This window comes from Ostrinia nubilalis, chromosome 5 (assembly GCF_963855985.1).
Source record: "Ostrinia nubilalis chromosome 5, ilOstNubi1.1, whole genome shotgun sequence".
NCBI classification, from domain to species: Eukaryota; Metazoa; Arthropoda; class Insecta; order Lepidoptera; family Crambidae; genus Ostrinia; species Ostrinia nubilalis.
In genome coordinates, this window is record NC_087092.1 from 4411886 (window position 1) to 4437706 (window position 25821).

A 25821-nucleotide genomic window follows, 5' to 3' on the forward strand; every position below is an offset into this window, starting at 1 on the left:
CCGACACAATCACTTGCAGTTGATGTACCGTCCGTGTTTTAATTGGCGAATGTATCTTATACTACCTTACATCCATTTTGGGGGATTAGTGTGTTGAGATAGAAAAATTCTATTCGTTGTATTTCTTCTGATCTTTCAGTTTAATTATGGCGTTTCGTAGTCGTCACGTGGCCTTTTGGTATTGGTAATATCAGCCCTGTAAGCTTTAGGCTAACAGCCTTGTTTGTAGATGAATAATTGTCTAGACTAAAGTAGGTATAGGTAACAGTGGGTTCGAGGACATGGTGATGAATTTCTGGACGAATGTGTATTGAATGGAAATGTGCGTAGTGACTGCATAAAGTTTATACTTTATTTAAGAGAGACAAACTTAAGTGAATGTAGAGCATTTTTCTTTTCTTTTATTTGAATAGACTAATGAATTAGTTCTTACAAATCGACAATTATATATTTTTTTGCCCTACCAGCGCTTCTCGACAAACATTTTGGCATTTGGCAAGAGCTGAGACGAAGCGCCGCAACAAACTCAGTCACCACTGCAGCACTGTCTGCCGGTTTTGATTATTATTATTATAGTAAGATGATAGATAGTTGTATGTTCCTTTGAGAAACGCTACGCCACGAATACACATACATCATTGTCTACTATAATGGATTGACAACATTCTACTGACATACCTTCTCTTTAAAATTAAATAAGGTAAAAACACGAATAAAACGACAGTATAATTTATAATAATCATAATTTATTACACCAAGTAAGAACATCGATAAAAATATAATGTAAGTGTAAAATTCATACTTTAACATCTGCAATATTGACCACATAAGAAAATTAACTGCTTAAAAGACAGAAAAAGTAAAATGTGGTTTTTCCAGATAGAAAATGTGGCATAACTTACACAATAATTGCAAAATTCTTACGCTATTTTAAAATATTATTTTTGCTACAACAAAGACATTAAACAGCTGTTTTATAGAAAATATTATCATTAAAAGAAAATTATATCAAAGCAGTTCTTACAAATGTAAAAAAGCGATGTTCTTTCAAGAGAAAGGAACTATTTAGAGAATATAATAATATGTTTATAATTTTATATCGTATGTACTTGGCTTATACTGAACGTTCAGATTCATAAGAATTTATGTACTTTTTAGTTCAGTAACATCTAAAATTCGATTGACACAAATATAGGCATTTTTAGCACCCTAACTTAAATCAGTACAATACTATAAAGAAAGGCGTATTGTTCAAGCCATATAATTCAAATTCGTTTAGTATTTTTGTATATTACAATCTAGGCCAACCGATAGAATCAGTTTTTTTAGACAAATTATACAATGATCTTATAATGTTCAGAAAGTTATAATGATTTGTAGGTATGAGTACAATTTTGCAAACGAATTTAATTTCTAATGCTTCAAAAATACGTCTCCAATTACAATTGGATTATACAATGGGCAATTCTAAACAAGTTTTATTTTGGTGCCCGTTGTAAACAAAGTAAGTTAATGTAATGTATTATTTTTTAATGTTTTAACATTATTGAATATGAGGCAGATAAATAAGGCAACGTGACATTAAGTCTCATTTCAAGTTTATTTGTAATAAATTTTATTTCATAAACATTTTAGTATAAGAAAAGTTATTGGCTTGCCTTCAATCATTACAGTAAGAAGAACACGTGTAACATACATACTTAAAAGATTTTTATTCTTAAATTGGGACTTTGGTGGGAAGTTCTGATTATTCTAGCGATAAATTCTGATTTAAAGTTAAACCAAACTATAATAAAATGTTAACATTACAACACTGGAATTAATGGTTTAAGCTTCTTATTCATAAAAAAAATTAATTAGATGTCAAATATGTTTGGTCTTTTTTTTAAACCTTTGTCAATATTTATTTTTAAAAATATTATTATTTATAACTTTGTCAATATTTCTAAACGTTGATATAAACGAGAATTGCCAGTGTCTTTCTTTATGAATAAGAAGGTGTGAGTTAGAGATGAGACGTATTTACTAGAACAGATCCACACACTAGGTATTTTACAGTACTAAGTGGCACCTATTCCAATTTTTAAAATACTTGATCCACCTAGTATTTTTTAAATTACACGATTTCCGACCCTACCATCAAAGTAATAGAGGTTATTATTGCATAATACGTAGTCGTGTATTACACGCACCGCGTATTTCTCGCTAAGTATTTTTTAAATTACACGATTTCCGACCCTACCATCAAAGTAATAGAGGTTATTATTGCATAATCCGTAGTCGTGTATTACGTGCACCGCGTATTTCTCGCTAAGCTTATGTGCGAACGTAGAGATTCACTCCGTCTCTGTCTGACAAACAAATTTGAGCGCAGGCAGGTGTGAGATAGGAATAGGTGTTTGATGTATTACGTAATTTAAACTCTATTTGTACACAGGTAAGGTTTTGAATATTTTAATTTTTGTTCTCTCTCATCCAGCTCACTCCTTGTTGACTAGCCGGTAAAAAACCAGTTTTTATTCTTCCGACAGGTTTGTTTTGGTTTGTTGTCACGCGTCCGTGATAATTGCATAATTTGTATTGAAATAGTAATTTGATAATTAGATTAAATTGGAATAGTTTTCGAGTGTTGATTAGATAGAATTTAACTCCTGTTTCTGAGAAGTTACCCGCTAAAATACCGGTGGTGACAAAAGTTCCCAGAAATTTTTGGTAGTAGATGACCCATGGGGAGTTTTGTCACCAAGATTTTTTGTCTGTGTTTCTTTGTCAATTTAGGCGTGTTCCTTTACATGTATGGAGATTTGCTATTTTTGACATCAACGTTGATAAATTTAGCGATATCTGTGATATTTCTTTAATCTGTAAGCGTTTTGTGAGCGATGTGAAAAAATGTTGAAATGGAACACTCTCAGTTTGACATGAGCCGTCACACGTCCGATTTTTGAAGTGTTTATTTTTTATAGAAGAAACATTCTATTCTACAAGTTATTCAATTTCAAATTGCATTATTAATACTACGGTTGTATCTTTTCAAAGAAAATTGTATTTTAAAGTCATAATACGTGGATTAGTCCGCACTCCGCACTAGTCGCGTCAAGTATGGTAAATTACTACGTACTAAGTGGAACAGGTATTTGGATCACGTATTAATAAATACTTGGAATAGGTGCACCTAGTATCAAATTTACCTAGTATAACCCATCTCTAGTGTGAGTATTATAAAAACAGATAACTGATTAAAAATACAACAAACTGTTAGCCCGTAAATGCAATGAATTGAGAAACAAAATTACTTTAATACACAAAAAGATTTTATTTAAATCACTTCGTTTTTATACTTTTTTCATTTTTATTTTCTTCTCAGTAGACTTTTTTTGTCAGATCTATGTAATTAAAGTATAATGCGTGAAATAATGTTTTTTTAATCACACAAGACTAATAGTAGTAACTTTTTTCAGTCAGTTTTTGTACATAGAAGGCACTTTAAGCAAGTGTTCGATTTATTTCTAGATACTTTCTCTAACATTGTGAAGTAAGATAGAGTAATAAAAAACGGTTTGAGAACAGAAGGATTCTCTTGTATATCTAGCAGAGAAACATAATAATGAAGTAAAATTACATTCATCATCCAGTCATATACAGTCAGAGAATATTCTTTACGACTGTACGTTTGTTTTTTCTATTCGAGTAATAGAGAAGACATTATTTTTATTAAATGATTCATGATGAAATTTTTTTCCAATATTTCGTTTTGTGATTGCTTTAAAATCGAGTTGTCATTTTAAATAGTGGCTTTTGCTGTCCACGAATTTATGGGACACTAATTTGTAGAATATTATGCAATCATTTTTCAATCAAACCTAATTTCTATCAATTAAAAACTTATAGTAAACTAAACATCTTAAAAAGTATTTAAAATACATGTAATGAGATTTTTGAGCACTTACGAAATAAGTTTACTCAGTAAATATTCGATTGAAACAAGTATAATTTTCTTGGAACAGAAGTTTAACTTCTCTATAAATAGTTATAAAAATCAATATATTAATCAATAATCGATAAATTTCTAATTTATATTGAGACTTTGACATCAGATCAAGCGGACGGCTTTAAAAGAGCATAAGCATGGAACCAATGTCTATGTGTTTGCTATCACCATGAATACTTATGTATGTAATGTCAGACAAAAATAGTACCTATTCAAAATCTCTTAATCATCTACTTATGAACAAGTAATTTAACCATGGCGAATAAACTTCACAATAATAAATCGATTAGATGGTAAATTGTGAAATCATTTCAACACAGAACAAAATTACTTGTAAAAATTTGCAAATAAATACAAAAAGATGGCAGGGTTTACCCCAAATGCGAGTTGTTTTTGTTTTTGATCCAAATTAGTATAATCCGAGTAGACCCAGCAAACACTTCTTGTAGTGACCGGAGCAGTCGCCCTGGAAAAAATAAAAATAAGATTAAAGATGTCCAACATTTACCCGACCCAGCTATGACATTGTTAGGAGGGCGCTACTATCAATACTGGATTTTATTAGTTCCGATTTTCGCCACGTTGCATAACATTTACATTTACAGTAGGGCGCTATTTAATATCAATGCTGGGTTGTTATTTTTTTGTATTTGCCACTTGACGTTTGCATCGTTGGACTATAGCATCTAAATTAAGGCCTAAATTAAGAAATGAAACTTGTAACACTGCATTATATAAATTAAGTTCCATAAGATAACAATAGATGGCGCTGTATGTACTCTACATCGCACGCGTTTATAAGTTGGCGGTGACGTGACTCAAGCCCTCTTCTTTGTCGGACTTCCAACACCACATTACACACTCAATTATGAAGCTAAACAATGTAATGGCAAGCGGTGTTTAGTCCTAAGCCTCTTAATTTCTTAGTAGTGAGTGTCACTATTTCTTTAAATGTTTTAGAAGTGAACGTCACAATTATGCGGCTGAGCGAGTCTCTCCTTTAATGCTTAGTAATGAGAGTCGCTATTTATTTAACGATTGGAAGCTAAAGCCCGGTCTGCGAGCACGTAGAATTTTGTACAATGACCCCAAGCCATCCTTATCGCTCGCGCGTAATTATATTGCTGTCGCGACTGTGCGACGGGCGCCCGCAGTGAGTGTGCGAGCGCGACAGCAACATAATTACGCGCGAGCGATAAGGATGGGTAGCTTGGGGTCATTGGACAAAATTCTACGTGCTCGGCGACCAGACTATAGTAGCTGATGATGTTTGAAGAGTAAGACTTTTTTTGGACCTTAAATCTATAGTCTTAAGTGTCAATTTACCTCTATCCAGCTCTGCAGCGTCTCTCCGTACTTGTTCTGGAACATATCCGAGATGTCTCCAAGATCCAGCTCGCAGCGCGTCACCATAATACGGATGAGTTGACGGTCGTTTGTACCAAGACCCTTCATGGATTTGTGCAGGCGTTCCGCGAAGAATAACGGCTTGTTGCGGACCACTTTCACTGTAATAAAGTTATTGGGCTAGTTAAATTATTTATTTTTATAAAGATTTTTTTCAGGTCTGAATGACCATTGATAATAATAGCTTCTGTTAAGAAGTTTTTGGGTACATCGTTTAAATAAGTCATAGAACTGATGACCTTCGGGCTTGAAAGTTTTCCAGTTTGACAGGCTTCCCACTCGATAGACGAACGATCTAGTGAAGATTGGAACGAACAGGCCGTTGTGAAAATCTTTAGGGGAGGCTTTTTTCTAACAGTGAACGCCCTTCGGTTGAAACAAATGAGCGAACGAGTATACTCATTATCAGTTCATTTATTCTACTAGACGACTCTGGCCAGCCGGGTTGGGAGGTCTGATGTTAACATATTTGTCTCTTATTCGCTTTACATAGAGTAGGGTTTTGCTTACCGATAGCTCTCAGAGCCTTCTCGATGTCTCCCGAGAATTCGGACTTGATGGCGTCACACAGTAGTTTGATTTTAATAAAAGGTGGACATACGATCGAAAGTCATAATTTCACCGAAACAAAAATTGTTTTGGATAGCATTTTAAATGCTGATCAACATTTGTTATTATGAATTTTTCGATAAAATGAGCCTTTCATGCTTAAAAAAAATATGACAAGAAAATTTGTATGGAGAAAAATCTTTTTTATTTTTTTTCTGGCTACTGTTGCAAACTGTAGCGGTCAAACCTTGTGTAGTCGTAAGGACCTATGGTGCCTAACATTACGACATAAATACTTTTTGCGGGCACGCGCGGCGAAGCGAGTAATGGACATGCAAAATTTTAAATAGTTTTATTTATTCATTATTGATTTTAATGCACTTAAAGTAATTATTAATAGATAAACATACTTAGTCTAACTTACTACAGCCCCCTATTACCTCATTGCACGCTAAAACCTTTCAAACTAGAAGGTAAGTTTGTAGGTACTAGGTAGTCTAAGTTGTTTTTATTGTCATTATAATATTCACTACTGGTCTACTGGTTATCGTGTAAGATAGATTAGGTAGATATCAACCCTTTACCTAGGTATATCCTACTTCTTGGCACTTATAATACCGATATACATGATTAAAAAAAGTCTTCAAGCAAGAACCCTTGACTTCAATAGTTATGAAAGATTTTTTAACTTTCTAGAGTAGTCCTGAATAGATCCTTAAATCATTTTGACTGTCATAATCGATTACAGTAGGTAGCGGGATAGTTTCAATTTTGATAGAACTGTAATTTCCAGTTCTTCTGTTGAATAGTCTTATACTTTCGCAAAAATATTCTTTTTTTTTTGGCTCCTTTAAAGAGGTGTAAGTTTCTTTCCCTTCGTCTAAAAAGATAACGTACATAACACCTTTATAAGTAGCCTCAAACATAAAGCATAAAGCATACCTTTACCCAATCATCGAACTGAGAAAAATCTGAAATCCGACATTTATCACCTTCTTCCATTCATGTCTTCAATTATTATCTTCGTTCGAAAAACAAATCTAAAAAAGATATTAATTTAGCCTTTTCACTTATCTTGATCAGAGTGTTCAAAATAATCAAAGTCACAAGCACATAGGTACTTACTTTTTCCGAAAGAATCCAATAGACAGGTTTGCAGTACACCAAAATGTTATCACATTATCTGCATCATGTATCAGCAGTTTTTGTGTACGTTAGCTGGCATATAAAACTATAGGTAGAGGTGTACATAATGGATCTGCAATAATGTGTGGCAATAGGGCTCGGAAACGTGGCCTCTCAATATAGGCCTTATAAATAAGCTCAAAATTGCACAACGTGCTATGGAGATGGCTATGCTCGGTGTTTCTTTACAAGATCGAATCAGAAATGAGGAGGAGATCGGTAAACGAACCAAAGTCGTTGACATAGCCCAACGGATTAGCAAGCTAAAGTGACAATGGGCAGGGCACATAGTACGCAGAACTAAAGGCCGATGGGGCAGCAAGGTTCTGGAGTGGAGGCCACGTACTGGAAAGCGCAGCGTAGGACGTCCACCCACAAGGTGGACCTCATAAAGGTAGCAGGAAGGCGCTAGATGCAGGGCAACACCAAGCGGCCATTGTGGAAATCATTGGGGGAGGCCTATGTTCAGCAGTGGACGTTCTATGGTTGAAATGATGATGGATGATGAATAATGTGTAGAAGAGGGTTACGGATATTTCCATTTATGATGGAATTATTTGACTAACTGAATGGAGAGCCATAAAAATGTATTGTTTACTATATGGGTTGAAACCTTTACTGAACCCACTACCTACTGTAATCGATTATGACAGTCAAAATGATTTAAGGATCTATTCAGGACTACTCTGGAAAGTTAAAAAATCTTTCATAACCATTGAAGTCAAGGGTTCTTGCTTGAAGACTTTTTTTAATCATGTATATCGGTATTATAAGTGCCAAGAAGTAGGTATATACCTAGGTAAAGGGTTGATATCTACCTAATCTATCTTACACGATAACCAGTAGACCAGTAGTGAATATTATAATGACAATAAAAACAACTTAGACTACCTAGTACCTACAAACTTACCTTCTAGTTTAAAAGGTTTTAGCGTGAAATGAGGTAATAGGGGGCTGTAGTAAGTTAGACTAAGTATGTTTATCTATTAATAATTATTTTAAGTGCATTAAAATCAATAATGAATAAATAAAAATATTTAAAATTTTGCATGTCCATTACTCGCTTCGCCGCGCGTGCCCGCAAAAAGTATTTATGTCGTAATGTTAGGCACCATAGGTACTTACGACTACATAAGGTTTGACCGCTACAGTTTGCAACAGTAGCCAGAAAAAAAATAAAAAAGATTTTTCTCCATACAAATTTTCTTGTCATATTTTTTTTAAGCGTGAAAGGCTCGTTTTATCGAAAAATGCATAATGACAAATGTTGATCAGCATTCAAAATGCTATCCAAAACAATTTTTGTTTCGGTGAAATTATGACTTTCGATCGTATGTCCACCTATTTTTAAAATCAAACTACTGTGCGTCATCGATATCATGGCCAGTGAGGTAGTGGTACTCTTGGAAGATGGCCGCCAGTTGAGGGAAATATACCGAAGATCCAAGGATCTTCAAAAATTAAGCCAAGACTTACCGATAGCTCTCAGAGCCTTCTCAATGTCTCCGGAGAACTCGGACTTGATGGCGTCATCGATATCATGGCCGGTGAGGTAGTGGTACTCTTGGAAGATGGCCGCCAGTTGAGGGAATATACCGAAGATTTAAGTATCTTCAAATATTAAACCAAGACTTACCGATAGCTCTCAGAGCCTTCTCAATGTCTCCGGAGAACTCGGACTTGATGGCGTCATCGATATCGTGGCCGGTGAGGTAGTGGTACTCTTGGAAGATGGCCGCCAGTTGAGGAATATACAGAAGATCAACTTCAAAAATTAAGCCAAGACTTACCGACTCAATGTCTCCTGAGAACTCAGACTTGATGGCGTCATCGATATCGTGGCCGGTGAGGTAGTGGTACTCTTGGAAGATGGCCGCCAGTTGAGGAATATACAGAAGATCAACTTCAAAAATTAAGCCAAGACTTACCGATAGCTCTCAGAGCCTTCTCGATGTCTCCCGAGAACTCGGACTTGATGGCGTCATCGATATCGTGGCCGGTGAGGTAGTGGTACTCTTGGAAGATGGCCGCCAGTTGAGGAAATATACCGAAGATATAAGAATCTTCAAAAATGAAGCCAAGACTTACCGATAGCTCTCAGAGCCTTCTCGATGTCTCCCGAGAACTCAGACTTGATGGCGTCATCGATATCATGGCCAGTAAGGTAGTGGTACTCTTGGAAGATGGCCGCCAGTTGAGGGAAATATACCGAAGATCCAAGGATCTTCAAAAAGTAAGCCAAGACTTACCGATAGCTCTCAGAGCCTTCTCGATGTCTCCTGAGAATTCAGACTTGATGACGTCATCGATATCATGGCCGGTGAGATAGTGGTACTCTTGGAAGATGGCCGCTAGTTGAGGGAAATATACCGAAGATCCAAGCATCTTCAAAAATTAAGCCAAGACTTACCGATAGCTCTCAGAGCCTTCTCAATGTCTCCTGAGAACTCAGACTTGATGGCGTCATCAATATCATGGCCGGTGAGGTAGTGGTACTCTTTGAAGATGGCCGCCAGTTGAGGGAAATATACCGAAGATCCAAGAATCTTCAAAAATTAAGCCAAGACTTACCGATATCTCTCAGAGCCTTCTCAATGTCTCCGGAGAACTCGGACTTGATGGCGTCATCGATATCGTGGCCGGTGAGGTAGTGGTACTCTTGGAAGATGGCCGCCAGTTGAGGGAAATATACCGAAGATCCAAGAATCTTCAAAAATTAAGCCAAGACTTACCGATAGCTCTCAGAGCCTTCTCAATGTCTCCGGAGAACTCGGACTTGATGGCGTCATCGATATCATGGCCGGTGAGGTAGTGGTACTCTTGGAAGATGGCCGCCAGTTGAGGGAAATATACCGAAGATCCAAGAATCTTCAAAAATTAAGCCAAGACTTACCGATAGCTCTCAGAGCCTTCTCAATGTCTCCGGAGAACTCGGACTTGATGGCGTCATCGATATCGTGGCCGGTGAGGTAGTGGTACTCTTGGAAGATGGCCGCCAGTTGAGGGAAATATACCGAAGATCCAAGAATCTTCAAAAATTAAGCCAAGACTTACCGATATCTCTCAGAGCCTTCTCAATGTCTCCGGAGAACTCGGACTTGATGGCGTCATCGATATCGTGGCCGGTGAGGTAGTGGTACTCTTGGAAGATGGCCGCCAGTTGAGGGAAATATACCGAAGATCCAAGAATCTTCAAAAATTAAGCCAAGACTTACCGATAGCTCTCAGAGCCTTCTCAATGTCTCCGGAGAACTCGGACTTGATGGCGTCATCGATATCATGGCCGGTGAGGTAGTGGTACTCTTGGAAGATGGCCGCCAGTTGAGGAAATATACCGAAGATATAAGAATCTGCAAAAAGTAAGCAAAGACTTACCGATAGCTCTCAGAGCCTTCTCGATGTCTCCCGAGAACTCGGACTTGATGGCGTCATCGATGTCGTGGCCGGTGAGGTAGTGGTACTCTTGGAAGATGGCCGCCAGTTGGGGAAATATACTGAAGATCCAAGAATCTTCAAAAATTAAGCAAAGACTTACCGATAGCTCTTAGAGCCTTCACGATGTCTCCCGAGAACTCGGACTTGATGGCGTCATCGATATCATGAGGTAGTGGTACTCTTGGAAGATGGCCGCCAGTTGAGGAAATATACCGAAGATCCAAGTATCTTCAAAAATGAAGCCAAGACTTACCGATAGCTCTCAGAGCCTTCTCGATGTCTCCGGAGAACTCGGACTTGATGGCGTCATCGATATCGTGGCCGGTGAGGTAGTGGTACTCTTGGAAGATGGCCGCCAGTTGAGGAAATGTACCGAAGATCCAAGTATCTTCAAAAATGAAGCCAAGACTTACCGATAGCTCTCAGAGCCTTCTCGATGTCTCCCGAGAACTCGGACTTGATGGCGTCATCGATGTCGTGGCCGGTGAGGTAGTGGTACTCTTGGAAAATGGCCGCCAGTTGAGGGAAGGAGCGAGAGCACAGGATCGCGTTGAACACCGACTCGTCTGTGCCTAGGCGGAGTTCACCTGGAAAAGGAATTGGGGATTGGCATTTGTTTATTACTGACCCTTAACACATTTGGTTTTGAATCTTATGTTATCTCACTAAAGTTCAATATATCGTGTCACTGGAAGGCTAAAATCGTCAGATCTGCGAGTGAGACGATTCGTAAGGACTATCGAAAACAGCTTGTAGACATAGCTCAGAAGTGAGATAGGTCAATAATTCTATAAGGTTTTGTTGCTGGTTGTCCCAGTAACTTTTCGGTGCCTTATTTTTTTTTCGTGGTAAAAATGGTAAGCGTATTTTTTTAGTTTAAGATAATAAGGTAGCAACCTAATTTTAATTATCTAAGAATACTACCATTCATAAAAAATAACAGCCTTTATTATTATTCATTTATGTATATTCATAATATTAACTTTTAAATGAAGCAAACGTGATGTCACTGTCCATACAAACAGAATTATTTAACAGCCATTGTTTCTAAATATCATTAAAATGACTACAGATGATTCAATCAACTGTCATTAAACCTTATCATTGTCTTGTTTTAAACACAAACTAATCTCTATTTCCAAACCTTGACTGTACCGTGACGTTAACTGTTCGAACCTCTGAATCATCACAATCATGATCAATTTGGCAAAAGCAGGGCGACTGAGTCACAAGGACGTAACTGTGACGTCATACCGGAATAGGCTGTCTGACGTAACAAACGATCTAAATCTAATGCTTCTGGCCGTTTTGCTTAGCGTGAGAAAAACAACAAGTTTGTTTCGATAGCACATAAATGAGGGTTTTCGCGAATGAAAATCCGCCAGATGGCAATACGTAGACGCGAGGTTCAAATGCTGCATGATTGGTTATTTTTGACATGACATTGACAGATATGTCAAAATCCACCCATCACGCAGCAGTCAGACCCTACATCCACGTCCCGCTATCTAGTGGATCTTTCATTCGCGAAAACCCTCATTCAAACTGCATGGTATCTTATGTTAAGGTTATAGGGGTGATATTAAAAAATTCACATCTGCTGTTGAATCTACTAGCTGAGATTATTTCAAATAGCGCCGTGAGTCTTGGACTAACTACATCGAACATTTTACAGTAGTTAATGATACATAAATGATACTAACCAGCTTGAAGCAAGCTTCTGGCGTCTTCCCTGGCCTTCTCTTGGTCCACGTGGAAATCTTCGGCTCTGTTACCCTGGAAATAAAGAAAATAATACTTATTTTAACACTGAGGAGGCAAATTAGGGAGTAAAAATATTGAATATCCCGCGAAAAGAGCTATGTGGCGGTTGTTTTTGTTGTTTATCGACTTTAAGTACAGATGAATAAGGATCAATATGGTAGTAGTAGCTAATTTCTCCCCTACAGTAATTTGAAATTGCATCGCAGCTGTGTACAAATTGCATTTTATTCCCCATGAGATAAGAGCGACTTTATCTAAACAATTTTACACAAACAACATTATTAATGGAATATCTTTGCCGGTATATTTATCAACAAAGCAACGTGACCTTGTTCAATACCATTCAGCTACATAAAAAGTTTTCATTCAACGAATGAATCTATTGCACCATAATATCCGTATACGTCACAGAGGCAAGATCGTTTCTGCTTAGTACTGGCTGATTGTCATCGCGACTGATCTTGCGCATGGTCATTACTCATTGCACGTAATCATGACGGAGAACAGAAACATTTTGTTTTGTTTTTTTTTAATCCTTAATGATTAATGTCATACGCATTTTGATGTACAGCCAGCGTCAAGTTCGTGACACTCAAAGTTGCTAAAAAGATTGCAATACGTCTTTGTTACATTACAATAAGGTTGTGTCATCAAATTTTTGGCCACTTTAGGTGTCACGTACTATTATCGCTAACTGTTTGTATGTCGATTCGTAAAATGCATGTTAATTGAATTTGCAATAAAACTTCGATAATTGTATTTAACCTACTTTATTACAGGGCAATTTATGTATTTTTTATCCGACTGCGCCAGAAGGAGGATTAGATAATATAAAATGTTTGTAACTACGTGTGTGAATTGGTTGTAATAATCATGAACCATCCATGTAGCATTTAACAAATAGTATTGACTAACCGATTTCACACGGGCAAAATAAAACAAACTCAACATACATATTTGGCAGATTTTAGATTGTGTAGTGCATTTTTTGTATTTCTATATCACTTCCTTAGTTGGTAAACTTAATTGCATAATCTTTGACTATAAGTTGTGTAGTTATATTGAGGTTTTAACATAAATTGTTGCTAGGCCGTACACAAACAGTGACGTACGCTGGTATGTCAATATTCTTTCTTGTAGTTCAAGTACTTTGTGTAAAAGGCAAACGCGACACTTACCACGACTAGTGACGTCATCAGCCTCTTGAAGTTGCCCGAAGTGTCGCCTCGTAAGTCGTCCTCCAAGAACGTACCATACACTGTGGACAAATAATGTGTTATCAGGAAACTGACAAGTTGTTTTTAACTCTATAACAAACAGCAAGTCCAATTTCTTTGGACCTTAACAAGTGACAATAAAGTTCAAAACACAATGGCGATAATGGCCCATTAAAAGGTCAAGGTTGAAAAGCAGATCTCAAAATTTTCCTTTTGTAGAAAAAGGAGGCGTATTCATGAAGCATTACAATTCCGATTTAAATGTAAATGTGTAAGAATTCGTATACAGTTTTGTGTGGTTTCCATTGGTTCAGAAAAACGTTTACAGGACGTCCATTTGAACTGTCAGGTGGCATTGTTTATTTGTTTGTGTTTAATGGATAGAATACTTTCCTAGAAAAAATATCTATGGACTCTTTGACAATTTGACTGTTCATGCTGTGCCATACAAGAGCGGTGAATATTCCCTCTATTTGGATGCACTCCGGTTATAAATGATGGTGCTTATCAGACTATTCCCACATCGGAATTCGAACCCGCAACCGCTTTCGACATTGAATACGTACCACTAGGTCAGTTGACTGTCGAATTAATATGTTTCATACGTTTGAACTTGTATTGAGTGAATAAATCATTGGACGTGGTTGAGTGACTAAAATGTTAAGTTATAAAAGCTGTTATTAGTACCTTAACGTCAATATAAACTGGTAACAGATATTTCTTACAAGTACATGATGAAAGTAAATACACTCAACATCAAATAAACCGCACCTTCCACGACGCGAACTTTAAAGATTTTCTTCTGACACACTCATGGTACCCCAACAATATTGGTGTTATTTGAAAGCCCAATAAATATCCTTAAAGAAAAACACATTTAATTTCTTAATAAATGATTAACATGTACCATAAATGTGACTTGAAAAAAGACCTCACTTTGGGCTCATCTCTGGGATCAATTAGACCAAATTTTATGGTTATAAAACCAAATAATGATCACACGTGTCCTCTTTAACAGATGGATAGCGATTAATCCCAACTTAACAGTTTTAAAGCCATAAAAGTTGGCTCAAGCGTAACTACCTATTTTTTGAAGAATTGACTCTGGATCCTTCTAAAGACACATTTTTGGGATAAAAATCTTTCCTTTAATGAAATGAAGTTTAGAACTAGGCTTTTAAGTGGTACCAATATTAGTGGGAAGTGGGGATGCACACGTTTGAAAGTGCTTGTCGCGGGAGGTGCGATTTATTTGATGTCGAGTGTATAAATGACATGAAAAACAAGACCAAGGGAGAGCGGAAAAAATCGATAAGACGAATAATATTTGGCACAATTCCAGTGTTCGCATAGCTTTCCTTTCCGATTTGTGCTATAAATAGGAACCATCCATATAAATAAAGGAAGTCATTAGGGGAAACCCTTTTTGATGACTGGTGAGTCATCGCCCTGACGTTGTGAGAACAGTCACTGTTATAATAAATATAGATTGCAGGCTGTGTAAATGTTGTGAAATATTTTTTATAAATAAGAGATTACAGTAAAGTTATTTTGATAAAGTATGAATAATTGGATTGTTGATCATTGAATATCATTTAAAAATACTGTATTTTATCATACCAGTTGGTCTTCTAAGAATCAAATTGAAGAGAGTAATGACTCACAGGAAACTTTAGGGTATTAAATATCCTTCTGGTCCTTTCTGGAGCTGAATAACAAAACGTATTTTGTGCATCAACAAAACGCAACTAACTAGTACCACAGAATAATAAATAAGTACTACGTACAGGTTTTCTTCGCGAAGGTATTTAAAAAAAATGTATGCTCAATGTCGTCAACAATATGGTGTAATTTAGTTTGTCTCAAGAGTCGAGCACCGTTTTGTTGACATAATAATTATGTCAGTGATCGACTGTGACGGTGCCATACATAGGGCTGACTTCGGTAAAATAATGTGTGACGTGAAGTGCCAAACTGCGGAAAATGGCGAAGGCAATACATGATTAAGCATGAATTATATTTTATGTTTCTATTATTATTCAGGCAGTTAAATATTGCACAGTATTAATTACACCACCGTTTTTTTTTCTATTTTCTGTCATACATAGTTTCATTGTCTTTACAATGCAAATGGGTGAAGAATACGCGTGCGTACGTCAATGCTCGCTCGTTGGTGTCCTCTCCATTAAATATCCCAGGAGGTGCCATCGCGGCGCGTTTTGTTTTCGATGCAAACTCGCGGAGATGATCAGGCCTGCTAGTACTTACTAGGTACCAGTCAATATCTTAAATGGAGCGTGCAGTGTCTCCACGCAAAAATTGAACTTAACCTCATGCAATATTCATTATTTTTCTACAAACAACTGTTGAAGTGTTGCTCCGATTCCGCCATTTGCTTTCACTCAATTCTATCTCATTGTAGTTCTCAGAACGTTAGCATCTAATTTTAAACCGTACAACACTCGTAATAAGCGTCTAATTTTAAATTGTAGCGTCGGAAACAATTCATTAGACGTTCACAAGATCATGATTCCAAGGACGGTTTACACGTCTCGAGAATCTACAGTTTCATTGTAATTTGTAGTATCGCCTAGCAAAGGTAATGGGCAATAATGGCTTTATCCTTACTCGGAAGGTGTAATAAGTTATAAGTACCGACGACAGCATATCAAGTTAAATACAGTCTACACAATCTTATGCAGAAGTTATAGGAGCTGTATTGCAACAAAACTATGTATATAGTTTATTGACATTACACAAGAAGAAGGCAAATAATATAGCATATTTTTATATTAGCACGTATGTAATAAAGCGACACCTTGATGACATGAAAATTTCCGATCATAATATAGATATAGTGTAGCAGAATAAGGTCAGGTTATTATGTTAGTGCTGATACTGGAAGCATGTGAGGTAAACATGTCAGTAAACATAGTACCGCTTTGTTTGTAGTACCGTGAAGTTACAAGGTCAGGTCTGTTTGATAAATGAAACTAATTTTGGTAAGTGACTCAGAAAATTCACCATAAAGTTACGGAGATTTTAACTTATGAAACACATGTGGTCAAAAGCCTGTATCGTCACATTTGTGTACCGCGACTTTCGAATGTTTTTTCGCTGTCACTCATGCCGGCACCTCTGAGTGAGTGAGAGAGAGTGAGAGAGTTTAAGGTCAATATGATGAAAGTGATGAATCACCACTCTTCTATCGATTCTTAAATACCCAGACGATGGCCCATTAGGTAAACACTGTGGCACCTTATTACACGTAGTAGGTACCAGAAATATGTTTCCGTAATTCGTACCTAGTATGTACCCAGAGTGACTGACTACCTGATTAAGCGAAAGGACGTGGGTTCGATTCCCACCTTAGACAGTTCGATTTTTTCAAGTTATTAGAGACAATAAATCAAAAATTTACCATAAAATAAAATAATAATTAACGGTAAGGGAAAGTCACGAATTAAGAAGCATGCATTCATTGCGTAAAGAGAGGTTAACAAACCGTTTGTCTCTAACAATACAAGACCTAGTTCGCACTCTCAGAACTGCAAGATTGTCTTCAAGATACTAAAGTTTAGTACTCACTAGCTGTATACGCCTGCTTGATGACCTGGATCTCATGGTTGGACATGGTGCACATGACCTCAATGAGCACATCTTCGTCGGTTCCGATCCCAGCTGTGGCATCGTGGAGTTCCTTAGCGTAGAACTGAGGAAGTGGCGTCATCAGAGCCACGAGCAGGTCTTCGAATTTCCCACTGGTTTCGCTCTTCAGGTCTGATACTAAGTCCTGTGGAAAGAAACGGTTTTTGATCAGTCTGGCCTAAATATGAATTGACTAGACGCTTTTTTGTGCATGCAGCGTGGGATTTCCACCCACAAGGTGGACCGACCTCATAAAGGTAGCAGGAAAGCGCTGCACGCGCTGGATGCAGGCCGCTACCAACCAGGCGGTATGGAAATCATTGGCGGAGGCCTATGTTCAGCAGTGGACGTTCTGTCATCTGTGGCTGAAATAATGATGAGACGTCATTTTCACCAGGATACTCTCTCTTTATCCCAAATTCGTAGACGATAGGTGATCTAAGTCGCAAAACAAATAAAAGAAACATGGCACATGAAAGTTATCAGGTCATACCACTAATAGAACCTTGGGGGTTTAATATTTTTCTATTAATTAATAGTGGCGAATTTTACACCTAGACTTTCCAGCCACGTTTTCAATTTCATTAAGTAAGTGTTCATTAACAAAAGTACTCGTACAATATATGGGTAGGTAACTAATATCAGCCTCGTATGTAACTATCACCGGGTGGATATCAAATATCGAATATTAATAATACTGTTTGACATGTCACTTTCTAATCTAAGGAAAGGTGACATTCATACGAGTATTACGTGTGTGTTGGAAAATGGTAATATTGAATTGGAAATTGGATCTTTATAATTGACAGTTATGGGTGATGAGCACAGATCTATCCATTTATTTCAAGATCGATATTGGTATAATAATTCAATAATATAAAAAAGACTCAAACAATGAAAAAAAAATGACCAGCCTCATTCATTAATTCCGAAATTGAATGATTTACGATTAATGTAGGTATACGAGGTCTTTTGAGCAATTCACTTTCCAGTGTCATATTTAGAAGGGTGTAGACATGCTTGCTTATCAACATGTAAACAGTGTCTCGAACACTTATGAAACATGATTCAACTACCTATGCTTATCTTATTTCTACACTAGCTTTTGCCCGCGGCTTCACCCGCGTGAAATTTCGTTTGTCACAGATCGTCATAAATTATAGCCTATATGTTATTCTGGGTTATAAACAATAATACTGTAAAGTTACATTAAAATCCGTTCAGTAGTTTTTGCATGACAGAGTAACAAACATCCAGACATCCAAACGTTCGCATTTATAATATTATAGTAGGACTAGCTTTCTGCCCGCGGCTTCGCCCGCGTGGAATTTTGTCTGTCACAGAAAAACTTTATCGCGCGCGTCCCTGTTTCAAAAACCGGGATAAAAACTATCCTATGTCCATTCCCGGGACTCAAACTATGTCCCTGCCAAATTTCATCGAAATCGGTTGCGAGGTTTAAGCGGGAAAGCGTAACAGACAGACAGACAGACAGAGTTACTTTCGCATTTATAATATTAGTTGGGATAGTAGTATTTAACTTGCTTTCTTTGCTGTAACACAGCAGCAACAAGTTGTAGGGGTAAGCATGGTAATTCAAAAAATATTTTGAGGAATAAGAAGACTTCGAAAATATCTCAGTAACAAAGGCTAAGTTCATTAATTTTTTGCTTGAATTCAACAACGATGTTGATGACATTGTTAATTAACATTCGGAATTTTGAACGAACAATCATTATCATTGTGATTGTTAACGTATTATTAACCACAGTAAGATAATACAGCCAGTTAAAAACAATTTACTGCGGTATGGAGGAAATAAAGTCAAAATTATGTTAGTTCAACTGTTTAAATATTGTTCATTTAATAATATCAATTACTTGGCTAGTTAACTTCATTTTCATGCATAGTTTTGAATTTCCTCATGTAATAATATTTTTTTAATTATGTTCATAATCATTTATTTGTCTTAGAGCCTTTTCGCAATTTTGTGGTTTTAGCGACCAGGTAGTCGGAATCGCGGAGTAACTAGTGGCTAGAAAAATGCGTTTACTTCCACAAATTCTCATCAGTACCTACTAATTAAAGTTGAAAGTAGGACGTCCACTCTAAGGTGGGCCGACGACCTCATAAAGGTAGCAGGAAGGCGCTGCAGGCCGCTACCAACCGGCCATTGTGGAAATCATTGAGCCTATTTGTATAGCAGTGGACGTCCTATGGCTGAAATGATAATGAATTAAAATTTTAAAGTAAATCTTACCTTTCCATAAAGAGTTTTGAACTCGAACGCGATCCTCAGGCGTTGTTCATTGCTGCGTCTCGTCAGGACTTGAATGATGGCCTTTTCATCAGTCCCAAAGCCTTTCATAGCCTTGCGGAGGACCGCCGCATCTTCGCGGGGGTCGAACGGGTTCACCGGGACCACGGTGGGTTTGGACTGAAAAACAATTGAAGATCAAACTTGTTTCTTTTTTGGAAAATGAAAAAGTTGACAGTGTTTAGTAATTTGAGGCGTTGTAAAAAGTGGATGCGGAACTTTTTTGCGATTAGCTGATTAATACTTGGGTGCTGCATAGATAAGAGAGATGTCTTTGTAACGTCCTTTGTATGTTTAATTCCTCTTTTAAGGGTCTTATTAACCAAGCCGTCGCCAAAATAAAAGAAGAAGGGTCTTATTTAAAAGCGTTTAATCTACCGTTGATTAAGTAAGTATGTAAGTACCTAACTCACTAAGCTTTACCCTAAATAGGTAGGAAGACTGGTGGTTTATTTGGTTAAACAATGATTACAGGATTACCTAAATGATTTTGAATATAATTTTATACATTTGCTAGGAAACTGCTCAGTTTAAATTGTATACAAACATCCGGTCTGATGGTAGATAGGCACTCCATAATGTGCACTAAACAAAGCGTACATACCCATGATTATTTTATTGTACTTTCCAAAAAAACCGCTAGAGATAAGGACAAAACTCATTTTAAAATCATCAACAATAATAACTCTGTTAATGACCAGTAAGTGATTAAACAAAAATTAGTAAATAGATTGTTTAACTGAATCGCTCGTCGCTCAAACGATTAGCGGAACAATCATTGCATTAGTGTCGACGGACCAATAAAAATAAAACTACATAAATACCGTGTAACGAAATGACTTGAACCCACGCCGTAGACCAATTGTGGCTCTGTACGCACTGCGCATACTTGAATTCGAAGTTACAGAGGACATATTAATTACCACAACAAAAGTCTGGTGAAAACGACAAGAAAGTCCAACAAACACAGTCACATCACTATTCGAGGCTATCACTGGACAAAGATTCACCCCAAGTGGGATTTGGAGATGGTTTCCAAAATCGCCACATCCATTGTCCTAGGAACCAATTCCGAGACTGAATATACGGTATACGATGCGACAGACGCTCGGAGCGAAGTGACCATAACAATATAATTGCTTCGAACCGTTCCTTGAATAGAGTCTCTGTACATGTAGGTACTGCCCGCCTCCTGTAGTGGGCTGACTGACTGTATTATTTACCTTACGAGCATTGGCTGGTGCTTCTCAATGATATTTAAAGAATTAGAAAACAGAATAATTTGTTTTGCACCAGAAAGGATACTCTCGGATATTACATCCCGCTATGGGAGATCAGACAACGGATTTTAAGGGGGATCAAGCGTCTTCTAGTAGTTAACCCATTATAGACTAGCGGTCCCATATGGTACCACTTTTTTGTGTGTTTTAATTTGGCTCTATACATTAACACGTGAAAAGATGCAGTGCTCTGATTGATGCAAGTCGTAGCCAATAGATATGGTCTAAGCTTCTAGGAATAAAAATTGTCAGTTATTCTTTTCAGTTGTGTGTAATAAATGATTGAAGTGAGCGCATCAAAATTTTCTTTTAAAAATTGACGCGCCATTCAAGTAAGTGATCATATTTTTTTTGTGTGATAGTGAAATACTGATTTTGTTACAATCTTGTATTCTCCATAAGTGCTCTTATTGTGAAATGGTGTAAAATTACGTCGATAGGTAATAATAATTGGAAATATTGTATGTCAAAATTACTGGTACCGTACGGTACCGCTAGCCGCTTACCGTGTCTTTTTAATTATTTTAAGGTTTTTAGTTTTTACTGTATTTGTTGGGAAGTATGTGATATATTCAATGGTATATAAGGTATGCAGGAAGATAAAGTAAAATAGTTTCCTATACTTTACAAAACCATGGGTTTTTGTTTATTTTAGATGTAACTTACACGAAACATTGGCAGTTTTGGAGGACGATGAAGGTCCCAAGACGAAGCAGATATTTATAGAATGAACTCGAGATAATTGTAACTCTCGAACAATATTAGAGTATAGGAAATGTTACGTGGGGCTAAGTGCAGCGTGCAATGCCAAGCTCCATTCCAAATTTTTAAATATTCAAAGATAAAAATGAATATTCCTTACCCAATATACAGTTTTTTTTTACATTTAATATCACTTTTGTTATTTGCTTGTATATTAATACATATACTAATAATAATAAAATAAATAATTTACCCTATTTTTATAAAGTCCATGATAAAGTTATGTTTTAACCGACTGACACGGTAAGAGGCTAGCGGTACCATATGGTACCAGCATTTTTTTTCTAGATTACAGGTCGGATCATTTTTTCAATGCTTGTATAGCATTATGTAGACCATAATTATAAACATATTTCAAAAAAACAAAAATCTGACACTTTAAGAAAACTCAGTCTATAATGGGTTAATTAAGGATTGATTTTTCGATAAGAAATGGGACTTATTTAATCAAATGCTTTAAGGCAATTTCATCGCGGCAAAGTTCACGTACTGCTGTGCTGTACGAGTATACCTAAACAGGTCTATCCGGGATGTAACTCAATCAGGGGCATTTTATGAACCCCTACCCTATGTTATTTTACAAAAGGCACACACACGCTTCTTATCAAATTTGCATTCTTGGACTCAAAGGCGTTTTAAATATGCACAAATAAGATAACAGAAACGGGTTGAAAAGACCAGACCAGACTGGAATTTCCTTTTGAACTGGTTCTTTGGAGCGGATATGACCAACCCATTATAAAAAGGAGCTGGTTTTCAGACAAAAACAAACATTATAGGGGTTATAATTAAGATCCAATTTTGCGAATGGTAGACAAATTTCGGCCACTGCCATTACTAGTAGTTCGAGGCGGCCTTGACCGGAATATATGACATCGCTTTTACTTCGTTCACGTCAATGTTCCAAATGGCTCTGGGTCGCCATATTGATTTATTGGGTTTATCAAACCAAAACAGAGCTGTTACCACATTTATTGTGACTGGAAAAAAACCTCTGCTGGTTTAAACCAGCAGACTAAGGTTCAGCATAAAATTGAAATCGAGCTAACTAGCTCAATGCTTGATTAAATTAGTATCACAGATAGTAAAAAGCAACAGCAACTACCACTAAAAGATATAAATTCCCAAGGTCATTGATCATACCGTAAGTTGATTACCGCTTAAGTCAAATGCTAATCTCCACAATTAGATTCTGTTCGTTCGGAAAGTTTCATGATGAATTTGTAAACAAATGTGCTATTCGTTTTCAATTTAAAAGACAAAGTTGATATAATAACAACCAGTTATTGACGTTCTAAAGGTCTTGTCATCTGCTCATAAATAAACAAGTTAAAGAGTTTTAACGATTCCGTGGAGGGTAGTTGAACGGGAAGCATGGTCGATCTGCTTTAATGGTTTCAATTTATTATTTAATGGACTTTAGTGTACAAATTTGGTGTTATTTTGTGTTCTAAAGTGCAGTGAAGTGATAAAAATTATAAAAAACATTGAAATACTTCGAATTTGAGCGCGCATCGAGTGTCGAGTGGGTTGTCGTATGAACAACCCGCTTTGGACCCGGTGGCGTCTCGAAACCTGCTTACGGGCATACTTAACTCCACGGAATCCATGAAAAATCAATAGAACTGACACGTTCTATTGATAACTATGTCAATTATTTTTCACTCGACATTGGCAGAAATAAACCTCCCAGAGAGGTTTGGTTGCCATTAAAAAAAAAAAAAGAGTTTTAACAAAGACTATTAATAATAACTATCCTAAATTGGATTAAATTGGAATGAGTGTCATACAACGTTAGTATGTTACTAATGTTATACAAAATTTGAATTTTCAATTAAAAATGGCCAGCCTATTCGCCCACACCAATAAAGATTCAACTGGTTATAGTGCTAACATTCAGGCAATATTTAAATATTTTTTAGCAAAAACATTTTACTTTTCATAGTAGAATATCTGATTCTGTCAATGATATTTTAGTAGCTTGTTTTTTTTAATCTGCTGATATGTTTTTAAATCCCGGAAATAGCGTTCCTTTCAGCTTAACTGTACACAAACAAGATACAGTAGTCGATCAAAATAATATGAATAAAAAAAATACCCTTATTTTTTTAAACATACAACAGTTACTGTGCATAAAGACATCAAGTACCAGCAAAAAGAGATACATCATCAAACAGGTTTTATAAAACTATCCACTTGTTGACTTGCATTTCACTTCAATATAATATGTGTTCGTCATACTCCATTAATATGATTATTATTATAATAATAAAACAATGACACATCCTTAATAGTAAACAGAAGCTTGTTAAAATGTAGTGTTTAATGAAGTGAGTAGGTATTATCTATTTTTAAGATCGGTATAAATTGAATTTTAATTTTTAGACGTAACAAGTGCTTAAATTCTTCAGCATTATAAAATCACATAAATGAGCAAAATGAAAAATATGTTAAGCCTTAGTCCATACAAAAGGTTAGAAAGCATAGCAAGCCACAATGTTTTGCTTATCACAAATGAAACCATGATTTTTATATCAATAGTAATGATAAGTTAGCATGTGTAAACAATAACATTTAAATGTGTAACCATTAAATCAAGGCTCCAGGGTTTATTAATTTGCCAGTTTAATGTTAAAATTGCAAGATAACGCTTGGTGTAGTCATAAATGGAAAATAAAGATTGCACAGATACATTTTTAATAAGAATTAGGTGAATGTTAACATACCTTTGGTGTACTAGGCACAGAAGCAGTGGCACTGTAAGCTTGACTTTGAACACACTGCTGGCTTTGCGGGTAGCCTTGATACTGGTTTTGCTGCCCATAGCTTTGGTTAGCTTGTGGATAGCCCGCACTGGCTTGTGGATACCCCGGTTGAGCAGATGGGTACGATTGAGTTGGGTAACTTTGAGCAGGGTTAGAATGAGCCTGATGGGGGTAAGTTTGACTCGGGTACCCTGGCCCAGGTTGATTTGGGTACCCGGGGCTAGGTTGCGGATAACCAGAAGGCTGTGGGTACCCTGAATTCGGTTGAGGATAACCAGGACTCGCCTGAGGGTAAGCGCCGGTATAACCGGGCTGTGCCGGCGGGTAACCCATAGTTGGAAGTCCCGGCATCGGCATCGGATTGCCAAAGGACTGCGGGGCCCTGTTGCCGAATCCAATATTGTGCATATACTGCTGTTGAGGGTATCCCGACTGACCCTTGAAACGAAACGAAAATGTCATTGAACTCATTTGTGATAAACAAAACATCTCTATCCCATATTAAAATTTATAACCTAGAAAAGTTCACTTACTTGCTGGTACGGATTCATTTTGAAGATTTAGCACAAAACACTGACACACAAGTTTCGATGCGGACTGCTTGCTTTTAAATGAAATTAATAAGTGACGAAGAGTGAGTGAATACAACTTGATGACTCAGTCTCGTTGGTGGTTCACGATAAGCGGGGTAAAACAATCCGCCTGGACCGCCTCCGTTAATGATGACGTGAAACTTGACTAAAGTTGACTATTGTACTGACTGCTTCTAGTTTTGTCGTGCCTCTTCTCAATAAAAAAACTCGCAAAAAATCTTGCACTGAGCTCTTGCTTAGCGGGAAATTATTTTTTGATTTGGCCACACAAAAAGTGACAGTTCGTGTCACTCATATCGATTAAGGATGTGAAAAATGTATCGAGTTTGAAATATCAATTGAAAACTATTTATGATTATTGAATTTTAACAATATTATTTTTCGTTGGTGGACATTCCTAGCAAATTCGTTAAAGTGTAATTATGTACTTGAATAAACTAAAGCATTTCACCTTTCTATTGGCTAAAACAATCTATTTGTTTAAGATTTGGGACCTCCTCTATGGGAGGTCTATCCCTGGCAATGTCAATGTCAATGATACTTTGTGATATAACATGGGTGCGTTAGTTCTATTGCTATTAATGGATTCCGTGAAAAAGTATGCCTGTAAGCAAAACGCCATATTTTTTTTAAGCTTGAGTAGAATTTTTACTCAAAAGTGACGTCACGCGACATTTCAACTCAATAAAATACTGTAATTATTCGATATTGGAAAAAAATAAAAAAATATGAGTCTTATATTTTCTAACTATCTGTCTGATGGACAAATAATTGAAATTTTGTCATCTAGCCTATTCACAAAACAAACAATAATTCCTTCTTGTAATCTGTAATTGTACTTGATGTAATTTCATTTTTATTACCCAGTCATCATCCCTAATCAATTTACAGTAATTATTAAGTACATT

At 36.6% G+C, this 25821-nt stretch overlaps 1 protein-coding gene across 3 annotated transcripts; it reads right to left on the reverse strand.

The window, feature by feature from the left end:
• Positions 1 to 726: 726 nt before the first annotated feature.
• On the reverse strand, positions 727 to 25148 carry LOC135071702 (annexin B9-like). 3 transcript variants are annotated; one of them, XM_063965480.1, is made up of 9 exons: positions 24854 to 25148; positions 24282 to 24758; positions 19457 to 19633; positions 17137 to 17341; positions 13510 to 13589; positions 12271 to 12343; positions 10981 to 11154; positions 5318 to 5499; positions 727 to 4457 (listed from the first exon to the last, which is right to left on the reverse strand). In XM_063965480.1, the coding sequence occupies exons 1-9, from the start codon at positions 24869 to 24871 to the stop codon at positions 4401 to 4403; spliced, it is 1443 nt and encodes a 480-aa protein (XP_063821550.1). In that variant the 5' UTR covers positions 24872 to 25148; the 3' UTR covers positions 727 to 4400. The 3 variants fall into 3 exon arrangements, with proteins under 3 accessions (XP_063821550.1, XP_063821551.1, XP_063821552.1); XM_063965481.1 differs by having other exon boundaries at positions 24606 to 24758; positions 24854 to 25145; XM_063965482.1 differs by lacking the exon at positions 24282 to 24758 and having other exon boundaries at positions 24854 to 25139.
• Positions 25149 to 25821: the final 673 nt, after the last annotated feature.